The following is a 24,183-nucleotide window of genomic DNA, read 5'->3' as shown; positions in this document are numbered from 1 at the left end:
GTCGGGACCGAGTTGAAACGAGATGCTGACACTGGCCTGGGGAAGAGGAGCAGCCTCATAGTACACATCCACATCAGCCGGGGCAGGGAAGCGATCCCGCTGCTCCCAGGGAGCGGGTAAGGGACGATGAGGATGGCTGTATGGTGGGGCAGAGGAAGGCAGCATGGGGTCAAGATGGCTCCGAGACATGTGCGAGGTGGGAAGCTCCTGCCCTGTGCTGACGGGAGGCGGCACGCTGGCAGCGCTAACCTCGCTGTGTCTCTTTGCTCCTAGAGTGGTTTATCCTCTCTCAGACTCCCCCTCCGTGAAGATGTCCCAGTCGTCGCCAGCCGATGAAGGCACAACGTTCGAGCACCTCTGGAGCACGCTGTAAGTGGTGGTCGATTGTTTGTCTTAGGTGTATTCTGAGGCAGAAGTGGCCTTTGCTCTGTAATCCCTGTTAGTACGTATCATTACCGTAGCCTGAGGTGAGACGAGTTTCTTTTTCGTGCTCCACTTTCCCCATACACCTTTCCACACCGAGAGTTTTGCTCCCAGACTCTGATCTCTGTGCTCAGACCATTCCATTTGCCAGAGCCCTGGTGATGGTAGGCAGTTCAAAGACCATGGAGCATGTATGTCCTTAAAGGAGTAGATGGAGAAGTTGGGGAGGGGCTGAGGTTTGAGAGAATGGCAGGTTGCTGGTGGTGGTATGGGCCGTGGTGGAGAACTGAGGGCTGACTGTGCCATCCCCTCTTCTGCAGGGAGCCAGACAGCACCTACTTCGACCTCCCTCCATCCAACCATACCGGCAGCAATGAGGTCTCCAACCGCACGGAGGTGACAATGGATGTCTTCCAGATGAGAAGCATGAATGACTCAGTCATGGTGAGTGTGCTCAGGCTGCACGAGAGAGAGAAGCATCAAACACAGGCTGGTTTTCCCCGCAGTGGGTTGGGGGCTCTGGGGTAGGAAGTGGGATGTTGCTGGTTCATAAACCACACAGAAGCAGTACAGTTGCAGTGCTGCTGTTGTTGGTGCTGTGATCGATGACTGCGCTGCAGGACTGCAGCTGGATGATGCAACAGGCAGTTGAACAGTGGCTGCTTGTTAAGAGAGAATACAGCTGCATGCAGCAGCAAGGGCTCTGTGCTATAACAGCAGTGAAGCTTGGGTACCTTGGGAGCAAGGGTATCCAGTGAAGCTTGGGACAGGAGGAGAGTGTAACTCTGGTACAAACACAGAGTGTAGTGGAAGCCATTTGTAAGCAGAGCTGCTGGAGGGACATGTTGTGCTCCCAACACCCAGCTCTGCTCCCGCCACATTCACCATTGCCTTTCCCTCCAGGAATCTGGCATGCCTCCCTCTAAGGCAAAGGTTTGACAAGCGCAGTGGTTGTGTGAGACATCCAGGTCACTCGTGTGTGTTCAGTGCCCGGAGCAGCGCTGCCTCCCGGGAGCATCCCTGAAGCAGCTCTGGCCGTTGGCAGCATCTCCCTCCAGAAACCTGCCGTTTCCCTCCTCTCCAGCTTCGCATCCCCTCCCCCAGCCCCTTTTCCCTCGCTTTCCACTCGTTTTCCCTCCCTTTCCCGGCCTTTGCCTGCAGGGGCAGGAGTCTGGCAGCGGGATCAGGTGGAGGTGGTGGTGCTAATTGGGAGCTGCCCCTCGCTGAGCTTGCTCCTGCTGTAACCACAGTGAGCCCGGGCCAGCACTGGCCTCGCAGGGTGCTGAGCACAGACGGCTCCTGGTCCTTGTTCGGGATAATGATCCATAGAAAACATTTACACCGGCCCCATCGTGTTCCCGGTGGAGCCTTGGCCAGCTCTCGCTGGCTGATGTGTGTGGAAATAAAAGCAGAGATAACGTGAAGCCACCAGCCTGAAAGAAAGGCAAGACACAGGAGCTGTGGTGGGGGGCTCCTGTGTGGTGAGCCTTCTGCTCCTGGCGGCAATGAACCGGTCACCCAAATGCTCTGTGAGCTGCCCTGTGTGATGCTCCCTACACGGGCACTGCCTTGCTCCTGAAAACCAGCCTCAGGATCCTGCGGGAGGAGATGCTGTAATTAAAGATGGGAACAGTTCCTCAGCCACCCTTTTGCTTAGAGATGCCAACTACAGAGCTGGTAGTTTGTGCAGTGCTTTAGGCTTTATGTACGACACTGCTGTGGACCTACTTGTGTGTGGGTGACGCACACTGGTTCCACCTTTCCAAATACACCACTCAACTCAGCTCTGGCTGAAGGGAACACCGTTCCCTGTCTGCCTCAAGTAGGAAGGAAATCTGCCTGGTCACTCCATCTAACTATCTATCTATCTATCTCTATCTATCCATCCATCTAGATCTATATCCATTTCTTAGACATCTGTCTAGCAACCTATCCATATCTATCCCTACCTATCCTTATCTATCCTTATCTATCCCTACCTATCCCTACCTATCCTTATCTATTCTTATCTATTCTTATCTATCCCTATCTATCCATCTAGATAGAGATAACTCCATATCTCTGAGATATGGAGCTGTCTCGGAGTCACTGCATCGTCTGGTTGATGGAAGTGCAGCCACCTCAGTCTGCTGGTAACAGGCTCTGGCCAAATGGGTTTCCAGCCCAGCACGGCTGGAAGCAGCTTTCCGGCGCGGAGTCGGGTTGGATGCTGGAGCTGGACCCCCGCTCTCCCTGCAGTGGGAATGGTTGGTATCGCCCAGTCCATCACTGGGCAAGCTGGGGCCTGCCCTGTGCTTTAATGAATAGTCATGAGGGACAGAAGGGGTGGGCCCCGTTTTGTTGTTGGATGCAGCTAGTTGACAGAACTAAGGGAGATGAAAAAGGCAAAAGAGCCAACAGTCGGCGGCGCTTGGGTGGCCAGCGCAGCATCCCTGGCGCTGCCGCCCCGGCCCGGCTCCCGCGCTCCCTCCTTCCGCCTGCCTTCCTGCCCCGACCCCATGACTCCCGTGGCGGGACGCTTCCCAGCGCCCCGTGAGCCCCGAGACAACTAAAATGCTGTACGTTAGTGACCCGATGCAGCATTACACCACGGTAGGTGCTACTTGTTATTAATGGGGGTTGTCTTGCTTTATTGGAATCACCCTCCGTTGTCGAGGTGGGAGCTGGTGCATGTTCCAGCTGGGATGCTCCAAGGGCTTGTCCTGGTGCGAGCCTTTCCCCATCCCATGGCTGTCATGAACAATGAGCTGTATTCTCATGGGATGCTGCAGCCGTGGTGGCTCGGTCGGGTTCCTCTCTTGCTTTGCCCAATACAGTGCTTGCAGAGCTCAAGGTGTGATTTCAAGCTCTGGTGTGAAGGGACGCGTGCTCCTTCACTGCGGACAGGAGCAGTGCCAGCCCGAGCATCCATTCAAGGAGTGCCCTGTGTTGCTGGACACCACCAGCACCAGTTTGTCTTCCAGTGGGGACCTCCTGAGCCAAGACACCAGTGTTATCATGGCCCCAGGCAGGCTTTCCTGCCCTGCTTTGGAGCCTTTGGGAGGCAGAGGAAATGGTACCCGTGCTGCAGGCGATGCGATTTCAGCCCCGTCCTCCAGCGCCGAGGTTGCTTTCCTAGGCAGAAGGGTTTGTGTCTGCTCCCTGTCATTCATGGAAGTTAGATACGGGCTGGAGATAGAACAGTGCAGTGCTGTGCTTCCCGACCAGAAATTCCTTCATTCCTCCTGTTTCTCCTATGTCTGTTGGTCCAAAGCATCAGGTTCATTTCGTAGGGTAGTGCTGTTGCTTGGGAGGTCGTTGCTGCAGCCATGTGAGTATTTATCTCTGTGTGTGGATAAACATACGTGTGTGTATTTACAGGCAAACACACACAAACACTGTGTTGGGTTTGCTGACACAGACATACACACACAAACACTGTGTTGGGTTTGCTGACACAGACACACAAACACTCTCACTTTCCCTTTCTCTTTTAAGAGAATGTTTCCAAAATTTAGTCAGTTTTTAAAACCAAACTGGTTGTTTTTCCCTGCACCTGCCTGGGGGTGTCTGTGCCAGTGGATTTCCAAAGCCCAGGATTAGGGACACTGGTCCCTGCTTTGTGCTGGTGGGGATCCAACCTGGAGCAGTCAGCCTGGCTTTTCAAAGAGATGCTCTGGGTCTCGTATCTCCTTCATGCACAAAGCGGTCACTGTTTTTCCCAAGGGAAGGCTCCCATACAGCGGTTGGGATGCTCTTGGATGTGTGAGGATAGTGCTGCGGGTCCCCTTGTTTGCTTATCCTGTGCAGAGCACTTACTCTCCGTTCGGTTCATTCCTAACACAGGCACGTGGCAGGGCACAGGGTGTGTGTGTGCAGCCCGGTTCCTGAGGCCCTTCCCTGCTCCCAGGAGAACAAACCAGCTCAATTGGGATACTCCGGGATTATCTAGGCTGTGGATCAGCCCCAATGAGCAGCAAGCCCTTTTTCCCATTGCTGTTCTCCCCCTGCTCCAAGCTTGAGCTTTGCTTCCCAAGGGTGACTTGGCTGCAGTTTCCCAGCTGGACAACAAGGGATTTCCATGGGTGTTTTTAACACCCTTTTTGCCGAAGATTCTCACCTGGGATTGTGGATAGTTTGGATGGGGGTGGCTTGTCTTCAGCTGGGCTATTTATAGGGCGGTGAGAAGGAATAGAGGGGTTTACGCACATATTTTAGGGGAGAAGATGGCTGTATATGTGTAAGAGCAAGCCGGATCTTGTTCAGCATTCCTCCAGTTAGTCACAGGCTCCAACGACCTTGTGAGAGATGCAGGCAACAGGAGAACTTCCCTGGAGAAGGCTGATTGCCTTTAAACCATTAGACGTCGTAGACGTTTGGGTGAGGTTGGGATCCCAAGTTAAAACACGTCTCTTGATTCCTGAGCTGTGAGCCCTTCGGAGGGGAAGGCAGGTGGCAGAGTGGGATGGTCGGCCCCAAACCGCCTCCCAGGAGCGCTTGGATCCCGGAGCTGCCAGTGCTGGGTGCTGCAGGGAGCGGGAATGACAAGGGCCAGTGCAGTGGCCACTGCACGTGGTCATTAACAGAGCCCAGGCTGCTAGAGTCTGCTTGGAAATGCAGCAGGAGCAACACTGAGCTGCAGATTTCAGGGGAAAAACCATTCCTATTGCTCTGAGAAACTGTTACTTTTGGGATTTGTATTTTTTATATTAGTTTATTTCTCTCCTATAGAAAAAAGTGATTTTTTTTTAGTCTGATTAAGGCTGCTTGAGCCATATGGCTTTTGAGAAAGCACCTTAGCTTAGGCTATGCCTGCAGGTAAAATTGCTGCCAGTATACTGGAAGTATCTGACAGTAATTGTTCAGAAGAGGAATAAGAAAAATAAATAGCAAAAAGTCAGGATTTGGCTCAGCAGGTCTGGAATAGGAGCCAGAACCTGCACAAATAGGCACGTTTGCTGTGTGACCTTTCTGCATTGCAGCTACGCGCTTTGTAGGTTTGAGGTTTTCCCCAAATTAGACCTGCCTGGGTGGAAGCTGCTGACAGCAAACATCCCATGTGGGGAGCGAATCACCCAAACCACCATTCAGAGCCGGCTCTTCGGAGAGAAACGCTTCCAGAGGTGCCCTGTGTGTGCACACTTGTGGCACGGGAATGCACACGGGAGGTGGATGGAGGCAGCTCCCGCCTCGGCCGGTTGCAGTGGGAATGATGCCTCATCCAGGGCGGGTGGTCACCTCACCGATCCTCACTGCTCGGATGGCAGCACCCATCCTGTGTGCAGGACGCAGGATGGGACTATCGCTTCCACCCCGCAGCAGCGGGACAGACATCTCCCACAGCATCCCTGCCCGGTCCCGGTGGCAAAACCCATGCTAAAGCCCGGGAATCTCAGCGCCGTGCTGCCTCCCATGAGGATGGAGCGGGTGGAAGGGGATGGTTTAAGCATATCGAGGTCATTCCTCACACAAGCAGTGACCTGTCCAAAGCCCCAGGCGACCCGGAGCGGTGTTCCGCCGGGCTCCCGCGCTGTCCCTTTAAGGAGGCTGTAACAGGACACCCGGAGCGCAGCACTGTGGTGAGGTTCCATGTCTCAAACTGGCTGGTGTTTTCTTTTTTCCCTCCTCCCCTTTTCCCTTCCTCCAGTCCCAGTTCAATTTGCTGAACAACAGCATGGATCAGAGCATCGGCAGCAGAGCAGCCTCCACCAGCCCCTACAGCTCCGAGCACACCTCCAATGTCCCAACGCATTCGCCCTACTCGCAGCCCAGCTCTACCTTCGACGCCATGTCCCCAGCTCCCGTCATCCCCTCCAACACTGACTACCCTGGTCCCCACCACTTTGAGGTGACCTTCCAGCAATCCAGCACCGCCAAGTCGGCCACCTGGACAGTAAGTTGCATGTCTTCTTGCCTTCGCTAGGGAGATGCTTGCCATGCCGACAGCGTTTTCGGCTCGCTGGCTGCACACAACTGAATGTCTTGGTGGTGATTTGCGGTGGGATGCAGAGGGCTTGGTTGCATGGGGTGGATGCAGGATGCAGCCACTGACCTGTGGGGATCTTACCTGCACCGGCAGCCCTGGAAAGCAAAAGGCGCAGTTAGCATCAGTGCTTGCTTTCAGAGATGTTCTCCAAAAAGGCTGTGAAGCACAATGGTTTGAACGTAACTTCTCTCGCAGTAATTCCCTAAAATGAGGGTAAATGTCCCTGAAAATCATAAAGTGGGAGAAATGCCCTAGGGAAATACCTGCCTTGTTCTTGTGGTGCTTTCCTACTGCTGTCAGAGGCGCGGCAGTGGGTGAGACGGACCTTTGCTCGCATCTGCCAGCACCAATCTCTGCTTCGCCATAAATTCTTGCTTGTCATTTACAATCCTTTTTACTCTCGTATCAGAAGAGTAATTTATTCCCGGCAGGTCGTGGCACAGTAACAACGTAGGTGTTTAATCACAGAGGGATCACTGCCCCGTATCGCGACTGGGGCGCAGCAGCATGGTCCTTGGGAGCGGTGCTGGTCCCTGCCCATGTGCCTGAGGAGTCCTCTGCACATCAGGGACACAGGATCTGGGCAGAGCATACGGGGGCTGCTCTGCTTTTTGTGGTCCTAAACTCACATCCAGGCTTCTGGCTCAGGGGTTCCCTCCGGGGCTGCGGTTTGACACTACCATGAAAGAGGCAGAGCAGACCAGGAGCAATAGATGAGCCCGTGCTGTGATAACGACTTGTATTTCTGGAAGCTGATGTGTTTAATTGCCAAGACAGTCCTTCTCATGGTAGGCAGAAAGTGTCCTTGCATGATTTCATGCTGGCAGACCCCAGGCTGTGGCTGGTGGGTGCTGCTCCCTCGCTGCTGCTGGTGCAGCGCACAGGGCTGCCTGGTGTCGTGGGGAGGATGCAGTGGGGACAGGCTATGGCAGTGGGTCTGTCTTCTGTGACAACCACGGGCAGGCAGAGTGGGCAAAGCAGCAGGGAGCTGGAGTTCGAACACAGCCCAGTTCCTGCCTGGGACAGCAGAGCAGCTTCCCAGTGTCCAAGGCTGGAGCATCATGGCTTCGCTGCTGAGTTGTGCTGACCCAGGGCTTGGGACCAGCACTGTGATTAAACACGACTTGCCCTCATAGGAGCAGTTGTCTTCACTCTTTCCTGCTGTTTTTCCTTGAAGATGCTGCTAATGGAAGCATTTCTTTAGGTATTGAATAAATAGAAGGTGGTCAGGGTAGGATGTGACTCCAGCCCAATGCCATCCTTACCAGAGGTAACTCACATCAGGCCACAATGAAGCTGCACAGGACCTGTCTAGGGAAATGAGGCATTCCTGTGCCACAAAACCAGATAAATGGAAACTGAACCCACAACCTCTTGTCCCAGCTCTGCCAGTGTGGAGGCAGGAGGACTGGAAAGGGTTCAATGCATGCTCGCCACTGTCCCCAGCTATTGGCACTGGGGAGACAGCCATGGGATGGAGCAGACACAGCCATGGGCAGGACACCCTCAGACAGCAAGACAGGGGGTACCCACACATGTCAAAAGGAAGAGAGAGCACCTACTAAAGGTATGCTCTGTGCTCACTGTAATAAGCAGTAGGGAAATACCCTTCCCTCCTGCCAGACGATGCATGTTGCAGCTGCAGGGAGCAAACTGAAGAAGCCACTAAGGTCTTTCTGGGCAGTTATGCCCTGAAGAGCAGAGGGTTGTTCCCAAGAGGCAGGGCTGGAGGGGGAGCCCCGGGAAGTGGTCCTGGATGGAGGAGTTAAATGCCTGAGCTGGCTTTAACGCTTGGCAAAGCAGTCAGAGAGATGTGCAGACCCTGAACCGCAATGCTGGGGTGATGGGGCTGCAGGACCGGCACCACCCAGCCCAAATGTCACTGCGATGGAGCTGAGCTTGAGGAGAACAGATACGGGTCAGCAGCATCTTGCACCCTGGAGAGCACAGGGGATGTTTCACTTGCAATAGTAATTTCTGCAGGAGTGCTGATGGTGCAGACCGCCCGGCTCGCCGTGTGAAGAGTGGTCCTGCTCAGTGACAGCCAGATTTGCTGCATGTCCTCCTGGCTGAGGGCTGTCACAGCGACACAGCTAGATGTTTTGTGCTGGAAGATGGGCTGCTGCTTTCCTCCCACTCACCTTGAGCTCTGTGTTGTCACTGCCACGCTTGGAAGCCCGTCCTGGTTAAATGGGGAAAGGAATTCAGCAAAAAACCATATGTTCTATGTGGCCAGTCGGTGTACAAACAATGATGTACCTACACGGTGTGATTCTATGGAAGCTGCATGTAGCAGCATACAAGTAAGACTAGGAAAGCTGTCAGGAAACGCAGGCACTTGGGAAGGAGTGTTAAATGTGTGGTGAGTAGGGCTGGGGACATCTGACAGCTCAGTGATGCTCCAGCCAGGGGTAGCAGAATTAACCATCTTCAGGTGCTGAAGGACATGCGTGGTTTGATTCAGCACTTCGGAAGAAACCGTGCTGCCTGCCTCATCCATAGCTTGGGAAGCCTCACTGCTCTTTAATAAGATTAACGGCACCAAACAATTCATACCAGGACCGCTGCAAGTGTTGACCAGGGATTCAGTGGTGCTGCCTCGCCAAGCAGCAGCAGGAGCCCTTCACCCTGAGGAAGACCCTGCCAGCCCGGCAGCTCCAAAGGCCTCCTGCAATCTGGGATTGGATCATGGAGAATCAGCCATGGAGGAGCGGACAGCTGGTGCAGAGGCAATGCCAAGCCAAACAGTTTGGTGTGAGTTGCCTTGTCAAATGACTTGGCATCAGCTTTGGTTGATGGAAGCGTGTAGCCCAATAGACTGCTATTTTTGCAGGGTTTTCACCAAATCCCTCTGGCTACTCCTCTGGGAGATGCGGCATCATCCATTCTCCCATGCTGAGGGAAGGCGGCTCCTAAGGAGCCCAGGGTTCATGGCCAGACACCAGTGGGAGACGAGCTGGCTGCGTGGTGGCCTGCTCTGCAGTCCCTGGGCAGGGGGAACCAGGTATCACAGAGCTCACTGCCCTCCTGTGCACATGCAGCTCTCGTGTCCATGCTCCAGACCCTCTGTTGACAAAACAGAAAAGTTTTGGAAGGGAGATCCGAAGAAGATGAAAGATTTGGAACAGATGAAGGGCGATACCAGAAATGTTCTGCATGAAAGGTCTCCACGAGGAGAGTAAGGGTGGCTTGATCGCAGCCTGCACAGGAGATGGTTTCTGATAGCAGACAGCTCTTTAATCTAATAGCAAAAAGCATAATGAGATCCAGTGCTTGGAAGCTGAAGCCAGGCAAATTCAGACTAGAAACAAGGTGGAAATATTTTTAACAGTGAGGATAATTAACCATAGGAACAATTTACCAAGGAATGCAGTGAATTCTCCAACTCCTGAAGTATTCAAATGAAGAGCCTGCATATCTCTCAAAAGATAAGCCGTACTTCAAGCAGACTCCGCGGGCTCAATGCAGAACGAGTAGGCAGGGACCAGCAGTGTAGGGAATGGAACCGGAGGCTCATGATCTCTTCTCTGCAGCCTTAAAACGCTGAATTTCTACATTTAGGAAATGGGAAAATTGAGAAAGGGTGAAACGTTGGGGCAGGGCTATGGGGCTCACATCACCAGAACCAGCTCTGCCCTTGCAGAGATGGGTAACATCCTGACTCTGAGGACCGCGCATTGCCCCGAACCCTGAATCAAAGCAGCAGCACCGCACTCCGGGAAGCCTCCCCCGGCCGCCACCACCTCCCTTTTCCTTTTTAACGATCTCCTTATCAGCAGAGAGCAAAGGGCAGGAAATGCTGAAAATAAGGTTTTCCCTGTAGGTTGGAGGCCGCGCTCCGGCGGCTGCTGTGCCGAGGCTGGCGGGAGGACCGGGAGCTGCGGCGCGGCAAGACGGGGCACGCCGGCATCTGCCTGGTTGCTGGAAGCTCGCAGGACTCCCGGGTCCCCGGAGCTGCCCGTACACGCTAGAGCCGCGAGCCCATCCCGGCTGCTTTCTCACAGGCAGCCCCTTGCCACGCCGGCCAGCTGGTAACTGATAGATAATTAGTACTGTTCTCAAGTGGGGTTTGCGGCAGATCCCGGCGCCCTCCCCTCTAAAAGGCTCTTGGTGTGCCAGAGCCAGCAGAAGCGTTAATGGGGTCTTTGGCCTCCCGTGGCCTGGCTGAAAAAGGATGTGGGGAATCGAGCCCCCGGTGTGGGGCAGCTGCCTGGGCTCGCACAGAGCGCCTGGAGCTGGGGGGAGAGGGACAAACCTCTGAGCTGAGCAGATAGGGGTCCCCTAACCCAGGGATGGGCACAGTGGGGTCCACATCCAGGGTTCTGCCTGCTGCTTCTGGGAGCAAACAGCCCGCAATGGAAAGGATGAAGAGGTTCAAAGAGGAGGCGAGATGCTCCTGCTGCAATGGAGCAGCAGTCACACACAGCAAACTGGTCTGCACCCCAGTGCTTGGCCACTGGGAAACTGTTGTGCTGATCTGGGTCCAGCTGCTCCATCGATCTTGCAGCTGGAGCGTGGGTACTAGGGGAGCTGAAATGCTTTGTCTGATGCTAACTGAATGAGGAGGGTGGGAATAACTGGTGTGGCAGGAGGTAGGTTCTCCCTTGGTCACTTGTTGGGGGAAAAGGGGTTGTAAACAGGAGGGCAAAACCTTCAGCATCTATAGAAAACAAGCCCCCCTTCATACTCTCTCTGGCACTTTACCGCATTTTAGGGAGGTGCCTATCCAAAAGCAGTGGGCTGGGGATGAGCAGGGGACATGCACAGCTCAGCACACTCTGAGCCACAAACATCTTTCTTTGCACCCGGGTGGCTGGGCAGAAGAGCGTGGCTATTTTGGTGTGCCAGCAGTAGGAAAGCAACCTCAGCATCAGCCCGCTCCAAAGCCCATTGAAGCCAGCCCACTGGAGGCTTTCCACCAGCTTTCACAGGGCGTGGATGAGGCTCCGGGAGCTCCAGACACAATGGAATTAAGAAAAAAAGGCAAAGGAATTCGGTGTGCGATGTTCCAACACGATCCCGCTATCAGCTCCACTATCTCGAACGTGTATGGTATGCACAGGTCAAGGGAACGACTTACTGGCAACTGCTGCTCCAGCAGGAAGGCAACACTCTCCTGCAGGAGAAGTGGGAGAGGATGCACCAGGGAAATGGGGTTGCTCTGGCTGGCTCCTCTCCGCTTGGATCCAAACCATGCAGGCAAGATGGGAACTGAGGGACCTGCTGGAGGGACTGACATAGACTGCAGAAGGAAACACATAACCGTGCTCTCACCAGGGGTGGCCCTGCCAAGGCGTTTGGGAGGAGTTGTGGGGCTGCATCCCGTGCCATGAGAAACACATTCCCGGGAGGCCTGACCAGTGCATAAAGGATGGGGAGAGACGGATGCTGCATGTGCCCATGCCCACTGCAGGCAGGGCTGTAAGGAAGTAGGAGAAGCAGCTCCCTGCTGCTTGCCAGGCATGCTGCGGGTGGCAGTGGTCTCCCCAGGGTCCAGGTCTTGCCGCTCTGGCTTTTACATTTGGTTTCCCAAGCCCAGCTCAGCCTCTTCTTCCCTCTCAGCTTGCTCCGTGTACTCAGTCTTGATAACGCAGCATGAAATAACTGCCTTGCTGGATTTTCAGCTTCCTTTTTGGATGAGAGGGACCTCCAGCGCCGGCTTGGTCGGAGGACCCGAGTATCCAGACACACAGAAGGAGTCAGACTTACTAGAAGAGATTAAACCAAGCCCCGAGTGTGCCAGCGCTGGCTGGTTGAGCGGTGACTAAGAACGGCTGCGATCCTGGCTGGCAGTTATTGTAAGGATGTGCACAGTGGGGAAGGAAGGGAGAGGGCTCCTTTGGGGGTGAACCAAGGGATTTTAATTAGCAGTAATAGCACGATAATAAAGGTAGAAGAATGTAGGCTGGAGCACACACGGCCTCTCTTGCTGTGTCTGCTGCAGGGGCCGCCCTAAGATATCACTGGTGGTCCCACTGTGGGACCTGCAGGTGACACCTCAGTGTGTCACCACCATGGTGCAGGCACTGCCAACATCGGGTGGCCGGTGCTGGGGCATCCCTTAGAGCTGCCCCGGGGCAGCATCTCTGCTGCCCAGCCCCTCGCATGGCTCAGGCACTAGCGGATGCTCTTGGGCACCAGTGATGCTCTGGCCATATTCAAACCCAGGCTCCTAGTAAACGAGCCGCAGAGTAGCTTTGGGAAGAATTTCCAGCTCAGTGAGAAGTTATAGAGGCCGGTGATTAAAAACTGGTTATTAAAGAAAAATTAGACAGAAGAAAGGCCGAGCTGTGCAGCCGGCATGTCTTCAGGATCTGTCGTAACAGATTCGTCCGAGCCGGTTAACGGTATTTGCGGTTTGCAAGATGCTACATGTCTGAGTGAGATGACAGACACGTTATTATCACCTCTCGGCTCCGATCTGTCCGAACCTGTCCCAGGATGCAGCTCCGCAGCTGCTTGCTGGGGAGCGCAAGGAAATTAGCAGCCGGAGGCAGCACTTTTCTTCTCTCTCTCTTGCCAGGCTAGTGGCTTTATTGGGATCCATTGACTGCAGTCCTGGACACGTCTTGAGTAGAGCTAATGAGGAGACTGGAATGTAGGAGAGGAGGAGGAGGCTGGTAGGGAGGAGGGGGGAGGATTTGTGGAAAAAGTAATTGTTGAGCAAATCATTTCCTTCAAGAGGGAAAGGAGGACTTGGCTGCAGCTCTCCCGAAGCAGGCAAGTCTAGACGCTTCGGTGTCAACAGTTGAAGATAAATAAGATTTTATCAGCTCCGAATCTGTTGGGACACATCCTCGTAGCGGTTCTGCTGCCCAGGGAGGGCTGGGGGAAATGGACGTTGCCAGTCGGTCTTTACACACAGAAGATTCAGGTTGTGAGGCTGTCGGCATCCATAGGGAAAATCACCTCTCCTGCCCTCCCTTCCTGGGCAGGAGAGGTGGCTACGGGTCCATAGTGCGGTGGCCTCTTCTGGAGTGGGTGCTGAGGCTTCATTTCAATGCTGCATCACAGCTCGCATCAGCCATCATGAATCATTGTGGGGCAACAGCTCATTTGGATCTTGTGATGTGTAAAGCACTTCTGTGGATGCAGCAGTGGCAGTGCAGGATAACCTTGGCAAGCCCCTGCAGTGGCCGGTTGCACCATGGCCTCTGTCTCCCAGCCAGGTTTATTTCCTATTACGTTCAGCACTGGTGCAGCGCGGTCTCTGTCTCACCCAAGAAGTAGCTGCATTTCAAACACAGAGGTGAAATAAACCCCATCTAAAGACACTTTGGGGTACCACATCCCCAGAGAAACAGGTTGATGCTGATTTACTGCTAGTGTTTAAATAATCTGGCTTTTCCAGTTATTCCTAGTGCTTTGGTCTTGCACTGCAGGACAAATCACGGTAGAAGGAAAGGGACAGTGATGGAGATGGTGTTATTCTTTCATCCCAGTAGATGAGGGCTGGCACTGAAAGCTGCACAACTACAGAAAAACCCAGGGGAATAAATGTTCTGCAAGTTTATGTAAGCTTCAGGTAGATTGCTCAGTGCTATTACTGCTCTTTGATACAGAACCAGCACCCACAAGCCACATGAGCACATGAACCTGTTGTGCTCTGCAATCGGGCATTCACAGACACTCTCTGGCTTCTTCTGTGAGCAGAGATGACCTTGGCAATAACGTAACTGGGGCACAGACGCTAACAGCCCAAAGGGTAGAGCAGGAACTCAAAACACAGGCAGGAGATGCCCAGTGGCAGAATGTAGCCAAGCTCTTCCGTAGATGTGAAAGAAGTCTTGGGGCTGAGGTCTGGATGTGCTGATGCACCAGTGTTGGGAAGCATTTGTGTGTCCCGAGATGTGGCAGCATTGGCTTGGCAGCACTGAGAGCTTTGGCTGGGAGGTCACCTCATCCAAATGCCACAGAATAGGCAGGATACAAGCAAGCAGCCTGAGGTTCACCCTTAGTCCATGTGGCAGCAGCGTGGCCGTGGCCAGCCCAAGCAGCAAGGCGGCTGCGCTGGTCTGTGTGTTAAACACTGGTGTTTTGATGTCCTGGGTTCCACTTTGCAACGGCCCTGTCTGGTCCTTGAGGAAAGCTCTGTGTGAGCCGGGTGCGCACACTTCAGCTGCAGCCTGCAAAGCATCAGTGAGGCACATCGTGCAGCACAGCCCTGCACTGAGTAGCTCATGTGGAGAGGTATTAGGAATGCAGATAAGCACATAGGAGCAGAGGCACTCTGCTTGGTGCTTGACATGCATTTTGCTGTCCCCTATGGAGCACATACATTGCCAATGGCTATTCCTTGGCTGGGGATGCTGAGCCTCCTCCTGTGATCCTCAGGACATACCACTTGGTGGTCGTGGGCAGGCTGGGTCCGTGGGACTGGGAGCACTGCACGCTGTGAGGAGCGGGAGCGCGGCCGCGCAGGGCACAGCCCTGACTTTGCTTGCCCAAGTTATCAGCACGGAGTTCCTTAAAAGAATAGTTTGTTATTGTGGAAGGATCTTTGAAGGCAATCCTGGAGCTGTTAAGACATGATAAGGTTATCAGTGGAGGCATGCCTGCGTTGAGCGGCAGCCTTTCTCCCTGCGGGGCAATCGCTCTGCTATTTAACAGAGATTTATCCATGTCATAACATGGTATAATGAGAGAATTTGTTACCAAAGAACTTGCCATAATGCACCTCTGCTCTTCCAGAGCAGTTAGATTTCCCAGGCATGTTGAGGGCTGCCCGGGAATGTCTACATGAAAGGATCCTTTGACAGGAGTTGTCAGTATTTTAACACCTGGCAAGGAAGAGCCCCCCTCCAAATAACCCTTGTTTTGCCATGTTGTCTCCTCAAATGAGGGTGTTCAGCCCCTGTCGTGCTGTGGGTGAGCAGCTTACATGGGCCATGGCCGAGAGCTTCCTCCTCCAGCCAAGCAGAAGGGAGTAACTGCCTCCCAAGCAGAGCCTGTGCTTCCAGCTCCAGCACAATCCTGGAGGTGCAGGATGGCACCCAGGAATCCAGCCTGGCCATAAAGTCATCAGGTTCCAGGGCAAAACGTGGCGATTTCAGTTAATGGCGGTGTTTCTAAGCATTCCTTCCCTCTGGGCAAGTCCACGTACCTCCAATGCTGAGGATGAATTCTTGCTGCCAGATTCAGCTTCTTATACAGCTCCTGATTGCAGGCTCTAATGACCACAGCATCTTCCTGCTCTCCCTAGTGCTGAGCAGGCTCTGCCCCCTGCCAGCCCCACTGCCTTATCCTTCTAGGAGATAGCACCAATAGCCCAAGCACCCTCACTGCTGCAGTTTGCCTGGGCAGAAGCTTCTCCCCTTATATCCTCCCTACAAAGACCACCTGGAAATGCTTTATCTCATTTCCCTTTCAGCTGCTCCCAGGGTGGTGGGAGCCCATCCAGCCCTGCAGGCTCCATGGGAGCCTACAGCAAGGGCAGCAGGACCAGGAGGCACAGCTCCCTCCTGCAGGCTGGGTTCATGGCATTGGGAAGATGAGGGATGAACCATTGTGTCAGCCCCTCAGCACCCTCCCAGTGTGGCGCTGAGCCCTGCATCAGCATCCCCTGACCCCAAAGAGCTGGGCAGCAGGACCCTCACTATCCCCCGCACACCTGTATTCGGATGGCTTGGGACAAGCTTTAACATCCCAACAAATACCCTGCACGGTGGTATTTTTTTGGCACCGGGCATTTCGTTGTGGGGATGAGATAAAATCCTTTTGAGCAGGAACATGCCCTGCCATGCCAGGACTGGCTTCTCCCTGTGCGGCAGGGGTGGGCTCCTGTATAGCAAACACATTCCTTGCGAGATGGAAAACAGCGTGGCACCGGTGAGGTGGAAGGGAATCGCACATCCCCACACCTGGGAGCTGAGGCACGCGTTTCCTGGGAGGTGAGGGCCAGGCTCGGCATTCCCCAGCTCTGGAAGCGGCATGCAGCCCTCACGAGCAGTGTTGGAATAGTCAGGAACTGCCACATCCCCTTTGCGAGCCACCGCTGCCACTGCTGCAGCCACACAGCATCATGTCATGGCCAGGATGAGCCCTGTCTGTGTCACACGTGCTACACAGAATTAAACTCCCAGGTCGCGCATCATTAGCTGTGATTCTGTTAATGCCATTAAGCGCAATTCCCTCAGGCTGTGGTGCGTTGGTGCCCTCGACGATCCCAGCCCTTGGCTTAGCCAGGACTTGTGTGTGATAATAGAGTCTGAATAATGCTTCCAGTGATGTCTGAAGGAGGGTTTATGTCGATTTTTAGTGAGATTTCCTCCGAGTCTCAGGGTAGCGACTGCTCCTGCTTTGCCAGAGCACTTAGGCTGGCTGGGAACCCCTTCCTGCAGCTCCCAGCCCTTGACCCACTGGGTGACATAGAAAGCAGATACGATGCAGCATGGGCAAATATGGTCATATTTAAGTATTTCCAGGGGAGAACCAAATACTGATCCCAGAGAACAAACGGTTACCACAAAGACAGGCTGAACTTCCTTTGGTCACCATCCCCTACGACTGCAGCAGCAGTTTGCGGTGCTGAGATCCATCATGGAGCCACTGATTCCGTCTGTTGGCACCCGGAGCAGCTTTGCCCTGGCACAGTCCCATTCCTAGGAATGGGGTTTATAATCATGATTTTAATGTGCCATGTTCATGTTCCACATGGAGCAGTGAGGAAGCAGGAGATGCATGGGTGAGAGGAGTCAAGGGGATGGAAACGCCTCTCGGTGCAGTGGGACCATCAGCCAGAGGCTGGTGTGATCCTGGTGCAGGGAGGGAAGAGAAGGGAGCAGTAGAGGAAGCCGACGGCAGGCAGGGGAGCATCCACCACCCCCCTGAGCCCGGTGCCATTCACCCGATGGGCATCTCTTCTTCTGCAGTACTCCCCCCTGCTGAAGAAACTCTACTGCCAGATCGCAAAGACATGTCCCATCCAGATCAAGGTGTCCACGCCGCCACCGCCGGGCACCATCATCCGGGCCATGCCCGTCTACAAGAAGGCAGAACATGTCACCGAGGTGGTGAAGCGCTGCCCCAACCACGAGCTCGGCCGTGACTTCAATGATGGTGAGTGTGGCTCTGCCCCTGCACCGGCACCGGGGCTGCCACGTCCCCTAACACGGAGCTTTGCCTTGCAGGCCAGGCAGCCCCGGCCAGCCACCTCATCCGGGTGGAAGGCAACAACCTCTCCCAGTACGTGGACGACCCCGTGACGGGAAGGCAGAGCGTGATGGTGCCCTATGAGCCTCCACAGGTACCCGGCTGCCTGGGGATGGGGGGGCAGGACCAGCTCCTTCCTCCAGCCGGGATGCTGCTGGTGCTGAGGGTGAACCCGCTGGTGATGGGGCTGCTGGGCAGGAGTATCCCACTTGTCCGTGCCCATCTGAGGCCACCCCTGCTTGCTTCCTGCACCAGTGGTGGAGCATCTGCAGTTCCCATCCCTGCAAAGCAGGGTGCAAAGGGAGATCCCCTCCAGTCCTGCTCTGGGGGGCCCCAGGACTCTCCCAACCCTTGCACAGTCCCCTCTTCCCATGGGGACCATCCCCACTCTGGCTCCCCCTGCGCTCCCCTGTGAGGCACCAGCCCCACGCGGGGGTCCCCTTCCTGCCTCCCCATCACTCAGCGCCTGCTCTCCCCTCCTGGGCAGGTGGGGACCGAGTTCACCACCATCCTGTACAACTTCATGTGCAACAGCAGCTGTGTAGGAGGGATGAACAGGAGGCCCATCCTCATCATCATCACCCTGGAGACACGAGAGTGAGTGGCTGTCGGAGCAGGGGTGGGCATCCCTCATCGCTGCGGGAGGGCTGGGGGCCCTCGGGATGAATTCCCCCCTCCAGGGAGCAACCTCAGGGGAAGGGGATGTGGCAGCCCCAGCCCACAGCGAGTAGGAGAAAGGCAGGTACAGAGGGACTGGGGACCCAGCATGGGGGGACAAGGGACCCAGCCCAGCACCACTTCTCCCCCTGCGGCTGCAGCCTTCCTCTTCCCCCAGGAGCCCACTGCAGCTGTGGGGCTGCCTGCACTCAGTACTCTGGGTTTGCTCCCCAGGCAATCCATTCACATGGCGGGATGGGCAGACACTGGTTTCCGAGCTGGACCATGATGTGCTGGATGAGCTGCGATGCACTTCCCAGGCAGAAGCAGGGTCATTGCTTTCCTTTTCCTTCCAGCGGCCAAGTCCTGGGGAGGAGATCCTTCGAGGGCCGGATCTGTGCCTGCCCCGGCAGGGACCGCAAGGCTGATGAGGACCATTACCGGGAGCAGCAGGCCCTGAACGAGAGCGCAGCCAAGAATGGCAGCACCAACAAGCGCAGTGAGTCCCTTGCTGGAGAGGGAGGGGGGCTCAGGGTGCTGCTCGGCTGCAGCCCAGGCTCCTGCCAGCACCCGCACCCCTTTGTCATTCACACAATGCTTCTGCCTCAGCCCCTTTCCCACCCCCAAAATCACTGCGCTCCAGAAGCTTGGGCTCAAGATAATACCCAGTCACAGGGCTTTGACCTTCTCAACTAAGTCTAAAATCTCGTAACTAGGACTCCCTCCCTTTCCTTCCTTGTGCAAAGCTGTTTGTGCAGGGCTTTCATGTCCCGATGTATTCATTCCTCATCATTATCACTAACCAAGGGACATCACCAGTGCCAGAATCCAGGTGAACAGCGGCATCCTGCATGGCTCTGGGTGCTGTCCAGATGTGCCAGCTGTGCCCTGACTCCTGAGGACAGCAAGCCAACGCTCTTCCTCTCTCCTTTCCAGCATTCAAGCAGAGCCCACAGGGCATCCCAGCACTAGGGGCCGGCATTAAGAAGCGTCGGCATGGGGAGGAGGAGATGTATTACGTGCCTGTAAGTGTTGGTGAGCTGTGCTGGTTGAGAGCTTGAGTTGGGTGGGTGGTGAGACACATCTGGGGGGATGTGAGAAATACCTTAGGGATGAGATGTGAGGCAGGACGGGGCTCCTGAGGCACAGGGGCTGAGCAGAGACCTAGAGAACAGGAGCAAAAGCATCTGTGAATGTCCACGGCAGTCCTGAATAGCCCCTGGAAATAAGGGTCCATGTGGAAGGTGAGCGGAAGAGATGGGAACAAGGCGAATCCCAGGGCTTGTTCCCTCCTGCAGGTTCGAGGCCGGGAGAACTTCGAGATCCTGATGAAGATAAAGGAGAGCCTGGAGCTGGTGGAGCTGGTCCCGCAGCAGCTGGTTGACTCCTACCGGCAGCAGCAGCAGCAGCTCCTGCAGAGGCAGTGAGTACCAGAGCCCTGAGAGCCCGTGCGGGGGGATCCGCAAGGAGCCCCGGCCATGGGCTGCTCCGGTGGCTCATGGCACTGAACCTACTCTATGGGTCCTGCGTGGTCAGATTGGTGCTGCTGCCTGCAGCCTCAGCAGGGAGTTCTGATCACCTCTGGGATCATTAGGGTTGGAAAGGGCTCTTTGGAGACGATCAAAGGATGGGGCAGGGCGGCTGCAGTGACCGACCGGCTGCTTGGTTTCCCCGAGCAGGACCCAGCTGCAGCCACCATCCTCCTACGGCCCCGTCCTTTCGCCCATGAATAAGGTCCATAGTGCAGGGATCAACAAGCTGCCCTCTGTGAACCAGCTGGTGGGGCAGCCCGCGCAGCACAGCGCCAGCTCCGCGCCCGGCCTCGCACCCATGGGTAAGAGCCTCATCCCACTGCGGCATCGCTGCTCCGGCCGCGGGAGCGGTGCTCATCACCGTGATGTCTGATGGGTGTTTGTTGTGCCCAGGACCCGGAATGCTGAACAGTCACCCCATGCAGCCCAACGGGGAGATGAATGGGGGCCACGCGTCCCAGTCCATGGTGTCCGGATCACACTGCACCCCCCCGCCGCCCTACAACCCCGACCCCAGCCTCGTCAGGTAGGGAAGGTGGCCGGTGCTCTGTCTGTCTTGTCCTCTGATGTTTCTTGCTGTTGTCCCTCACTCTAACCTTTGAATCTGTCTAGTAACTGGTCAACTGGCCACTGGTCCCAACTGAGAAATCACTGCTCAGGAAATCACATAGACCATTCTCATCTCAGAAACCAAAGCCCAGCTACCTACCAGTTAGAAACCCCTATTGCCCTCATATACCCCTATCCAGGAAAGCCATCCCAGCTTAATTACATTTAATTACATTTTAATTACAATTTAATACAAAAATTAAATGCATCTGAATGAGGGTCTTTTCCTGCACATCAAACTGGCCTGCAGCTTTGTGAACTCCCCCTTCCCCTTCCTTACCAGCAATGCCTGGAAACAGCTCCGCGTGGCTCCTTCCCATCAGGAACACATCAACAGGTCTGCAGCCACTTTTTAGCGTGTTGCTCTTTAAAAAGACCATGTGTGTTTCAATGGACACCCTGCTGAAGTCAGGGAGGCTGCACGGGCAGGGTAACCAGAGGTGCACACTGTGATGTGACACTGTGCCTCACTGCCCAAAGCCAAGCCCCAATCTCCCTCCCGGCAGCTCCAGCTCCCCCGAGTCATTCCAAGCAAGTCACTGAGCTGAAGCCTGATGATCAGGAGGATAACATAGGTAGCTTTAGGAATGAACACGATCCCATGCTTCACTTTGCTGGTGGTGGCAGCTGAGGTGACCCTCGGGATGGCAGCAGGACCCGTTTGCCACCACAGCACTGGTTGGGAGCACAGCTTCTATTTACTGCTCAGAAGTTAACGCCACTTTTGTCTTCCAACTGTTTTCTGCAGTTTTTTAACAGGATTGGGGTGTCCAAACTGCATCGACTATTTCACCTCCCAAGGGTTACAGAATATTTACCACCTGCAGAACCTATCCATAGAGGTAAATGCTTTGGGAAGATCTGTTCTTACCACTTGTTTCTATCGGCTGTTGGTCTGAAACGCAAGGACAAATCCCTTTGAAAGGAAAGGGAGACCTGGGCACCAACGTGCTCACAGCGTTTATCCCCCGGATTTATCCCTTCCATTTACACATCCTTTGGGTTTAGCAGTAGCTCAGTCCTCGGTAGCAGCCACAATTGGTCTTTCCAGACAGTCAGAAGCAAGAAAGGTCCCCAGAGCAGAGCCCAGTAGATCTTCCCCTAACACAAAATAAGGCTGAGGTGCTCAGCACCAAACCCACTGAGCTAGCAGGAACACCCGTGTTCTAAATCTGATCTGATCTTACATCTTCCCCTGTTCATCTTTAAGTCAAGAGGGGCTGAAATAAGGGAGCCAAGCCCAGGGCATCTGTATGATGGGAGCCCTGGAATAAAATAGCCCAGATCAGGCAAAAATTGGCATGAAAATAGTGGATGGGATACTAAAGGTGCCTGAGCTTGCACAGAGCTTCAGCGTCTTGGTGACCATAGCGAGGGCATCCCCAGCCCATCAGGGCAACAAGAAGGGGAAAATCCCCAATAACCTGAAACCCTTCGAGCCACAGCAAGTCCTGTAAACCCAGAGTTGGTGTTTGAGCTGGGACAAAGCTTCTGCCCTGTCCCGTTTGCCCCCAGCAGCCTGCAGCAGGCAGATAAAGCAATGGGATGTGTGGCCATACAAGACACGATGATTTTTCATTGGTAGCCGGGGCCAGTGGTGTGACCTTAGCCTGGTTTGGGACCATTCTCTGAACTAACCCCGTGGCCGTCTGTAAGTTGTCCAAGGAAACGTTGGGTATGGCCAAAGCCTGCACCAGATGCTGAGCTGTGTGTCCGAGTCGGCGTTTGTAATTACTAATCACATACTCACTGTCCTCTCTAGTTAACGCTCCCCTGAGTCTGTGTGTTCGGCATTAACATGGATCTCTGGCAGCTCTTTGCTCTGACAGTGCTCGTTCTGCTGCAGGGCCTGAGGTTATGGACCTTGTTTGGCTTTATGAGCTCAGCCCATGGTCTCGTAACCACTGGCTGCTGCCCGTGTGTTGGGGCATGGCCCTGGGCAGGGGCTGCTCCAGCCTCCTGGTCCAGGACCAGAGGAAAATCAAGCCTGGGTGATGGCTCTTCACCCAGGTGAGCAGACATGACGATGCTTTACATGCTGCTCTGCAACAGGGAAGAGGTTCCATCCCTCCCATTTCACATCAGTTTGATGTGAAGCCACCTCCAATGCAAAGATTGTGTTGGAGTAACTGGGCAACTGGCCACTGGTTACACATGAGAAAGTGCCTCTGGGGACATGCCATGGCTTGGTGTCATGACCAGGGGGGTCCAGCCCCATCACCACAGTCACTGGGGGCATTGGGACCACATACCCCCATAAGCACAAGCTGGGGTGCCTGGGGCTCACTCCCATGGGTACAACCACATCTCTCGGAGCTGTGCCTCAGCGCTGTCGTTCTTCCAGGATCTCGGAGCACTGAAGATCCCGGAGCAGTACCGCATGGTCATCTGGCGAGGGCTGCAGGAGCTCAAGCAGAGCCACGACTACGGGGCGCAGCAGCTCCTGCGCTCCAGCAGCAACGCCTCCACCATCTCCATCGGCAGCTCGGGCGAGCTGCAGCGGCAGCGCGTGATGGAGGCCGTGCACTTCCGCGTGCGCCACACCATCACCATCCCCAACCGCGGCGCTGCCGACGACTGGGCAGACTTTGGCTTCGACCTCCCGGACTGCAAATCCCGCAAACAGTCCATAAAGGAGGAATTCACGGAGGGGGAGATCAACTGAGGGGCTCCCGGGAGCAAGAGACCTGGTTGGGGGGGGGGATGAACCCCACTATGAAAGACATTTTCAGCCTTGGGCGGCTGGAACAGTGTGATGTTGGTGTCTGGAGGGGAACTGCATCCCTGTGCCACAGCACGGCCCCGAGCTGCTGCACTGGCTTCGGTGGAGGTGCTGAGGAGGGCGGCTGACGCTGTCGCTGGATGGAGCATGGAGAGGAGGCACCATGTGTCTTACCGGAGCAGCCCCACACTGGTAGATGCAGCATAAAACGTTTTCCTCTTTGGGAGACCAAAGAGGCACTGCTTGCCCCCGTTCTGTGCTCTCCGTGGTGTCCAGAACTGACAGGTTGTCATCGTGGTACAAGGACTCAGCCCTGCCCCATCCCACGTTCTGTACACTTGCCAGCGGGATGCACCCGCTCCGCTTTCCCAACGGACTGCCAGGAACTCTCCATTCCCTTCAGTTCTTTGTAGAGCCAAACCTGTTTGTTCCCTGATGTGTTCATGTACTTAAATATTTGTGTATATAAACAGAAGCAATTGTACATACAGTATACTCATTGTGCTGTAAGGAGAAAAGAAAGATTTATTTTCATGTAAGCTATAAAAATTGATACTTACTCCTGAGACACTATAGTGTCAAGTAAATTAATTTCATGTTCTAGCATGTAAACATGCAGAAGATCGTGTCTCTGGCCTCATCTATTTAACAGTCAGTATTTCTCTATTCCCTCCTTCCCTCCCCTGCCACCAACATCCCATTCCAAAAGGCGATGTCCCACAAGAGGCACAGGAGCTGCTGCATCTGCCCCCTCAACTCTGGGTCACCCAACATTCCGGGTGGCCTGAGGGAATCCATGCAGGAATGATGCTGCCCGGCACGTTCCCACTGCAGCATCTCCCCCCCCGCGCTGCCTTGGCAATGGAGGCTGCCAGCAGGCAGAGCTCCAGCTCCATCCCATCTCCCCCTGGCTGGAAAAGGAGCAGGGAGACCCTTCACAAAGCCCTGGACCCTCCAACCTGTAAAGTGACAGAGCTCGAGTCCCATCTATGACATTCCGGGCTCACCTTGATGTGTCTTCCCCTCCTCATGGGGAAGCATCTATCCACACACAAAGGGAGGATCGTGGGGAAAACCAGCAGGAACCTGTGTCCTGCTGTGAAAGCCAATTAAAGCACTTTAAT

General features: G+C 54.8%; 1 protein-coding gene across 2 annotated transcripts; it reads left to right on the top strand.

Moving 5' to 3' along the window:
- Nucleotides 1–283: 283 nt before the first annotated feature.
- On the top strand, nt 284–23,027 carry TP73 (tumor protein p73). Of its 2 annotated transcripts, XM_030508166.1 has the most exons (13): nt 284–369; nt 744–867; nt 6,050–6,295; nt 17,260–17,446; nt 17,518–17,633; nt 18,027–18,136; nt 18,553–18,695; nt 19,133–19,221; nt 19,495–19,619; nt 19,876–20,030; nt 20,122–20,254; nt 21,086–21,179; nt 22,682–23,027. In XM_030508166.1, the coding sequence occupies exons 1-13, from the start codon at nt 311–313 to the stop codon at nt 23,000–23,002; spliced, it is 1,902 nt and encodes a 633-aa protein (XP_030364026.1). In that variant the 5' UTR covers nt 284–310; the 3' UTR covers nt 23,003–23,027. The 2 variants fall into 2 exon arrangements, with proteins under 2 accessions (XP_030364026.1, XP_030364027.1); XM_030508167.1 differs by lacking the exon at nt 21,086–21,179 and having other exon boundaries at nt 288–369; nt 19,495–19,618; nt 20,005–20,030; nt 20,141–20,254.
- The last annotated feature ends 1,156 nt before the right edge of the window (nt 23,028–24,183 follow it).

This window comes from Strigops habroptila, chromosome 16, assembly GCF_004027225.2.
Source record: "Strigops habroptila isolate Jane chromosome 16, bStrHab1.2.pri, whole genome shotgun sequence".
Taxonomy (NCBI): domain Eukaryota; kingdom Metazoa; phylum Chordata; class Aves; order Psittaciformes; family Psittacidae; genus Strigops; species Strigops habroptila.
This window is presented reverse-complemented; position numbering and strand designations above follow the sequence as displayed.

Bases quoted from the DNA above. Each gene is read 5' to 3' on its own strand.
- TP73 (XM_030508166.1), top strand. From the start codon at position 311: ATGTCCCAGTCGTCGCCAGCCGATGAAGGCACAACGTTCGAGCACCTC. The intron at 370-743 runs GTAAGTGGTGGT...CCTCTTCTGCAG, and splicing joins GAGCACCTCTGGAGCACGCT to GGAGCCAGACAGCACCTACT. The intron at 17,634-18,026 runs GTACCCGGCTGC...CCTCCTGGGCAG, and splicing joins TGCCCTATGAGCCTCCACAG to GTGGGGACCGAGTTCACCAC.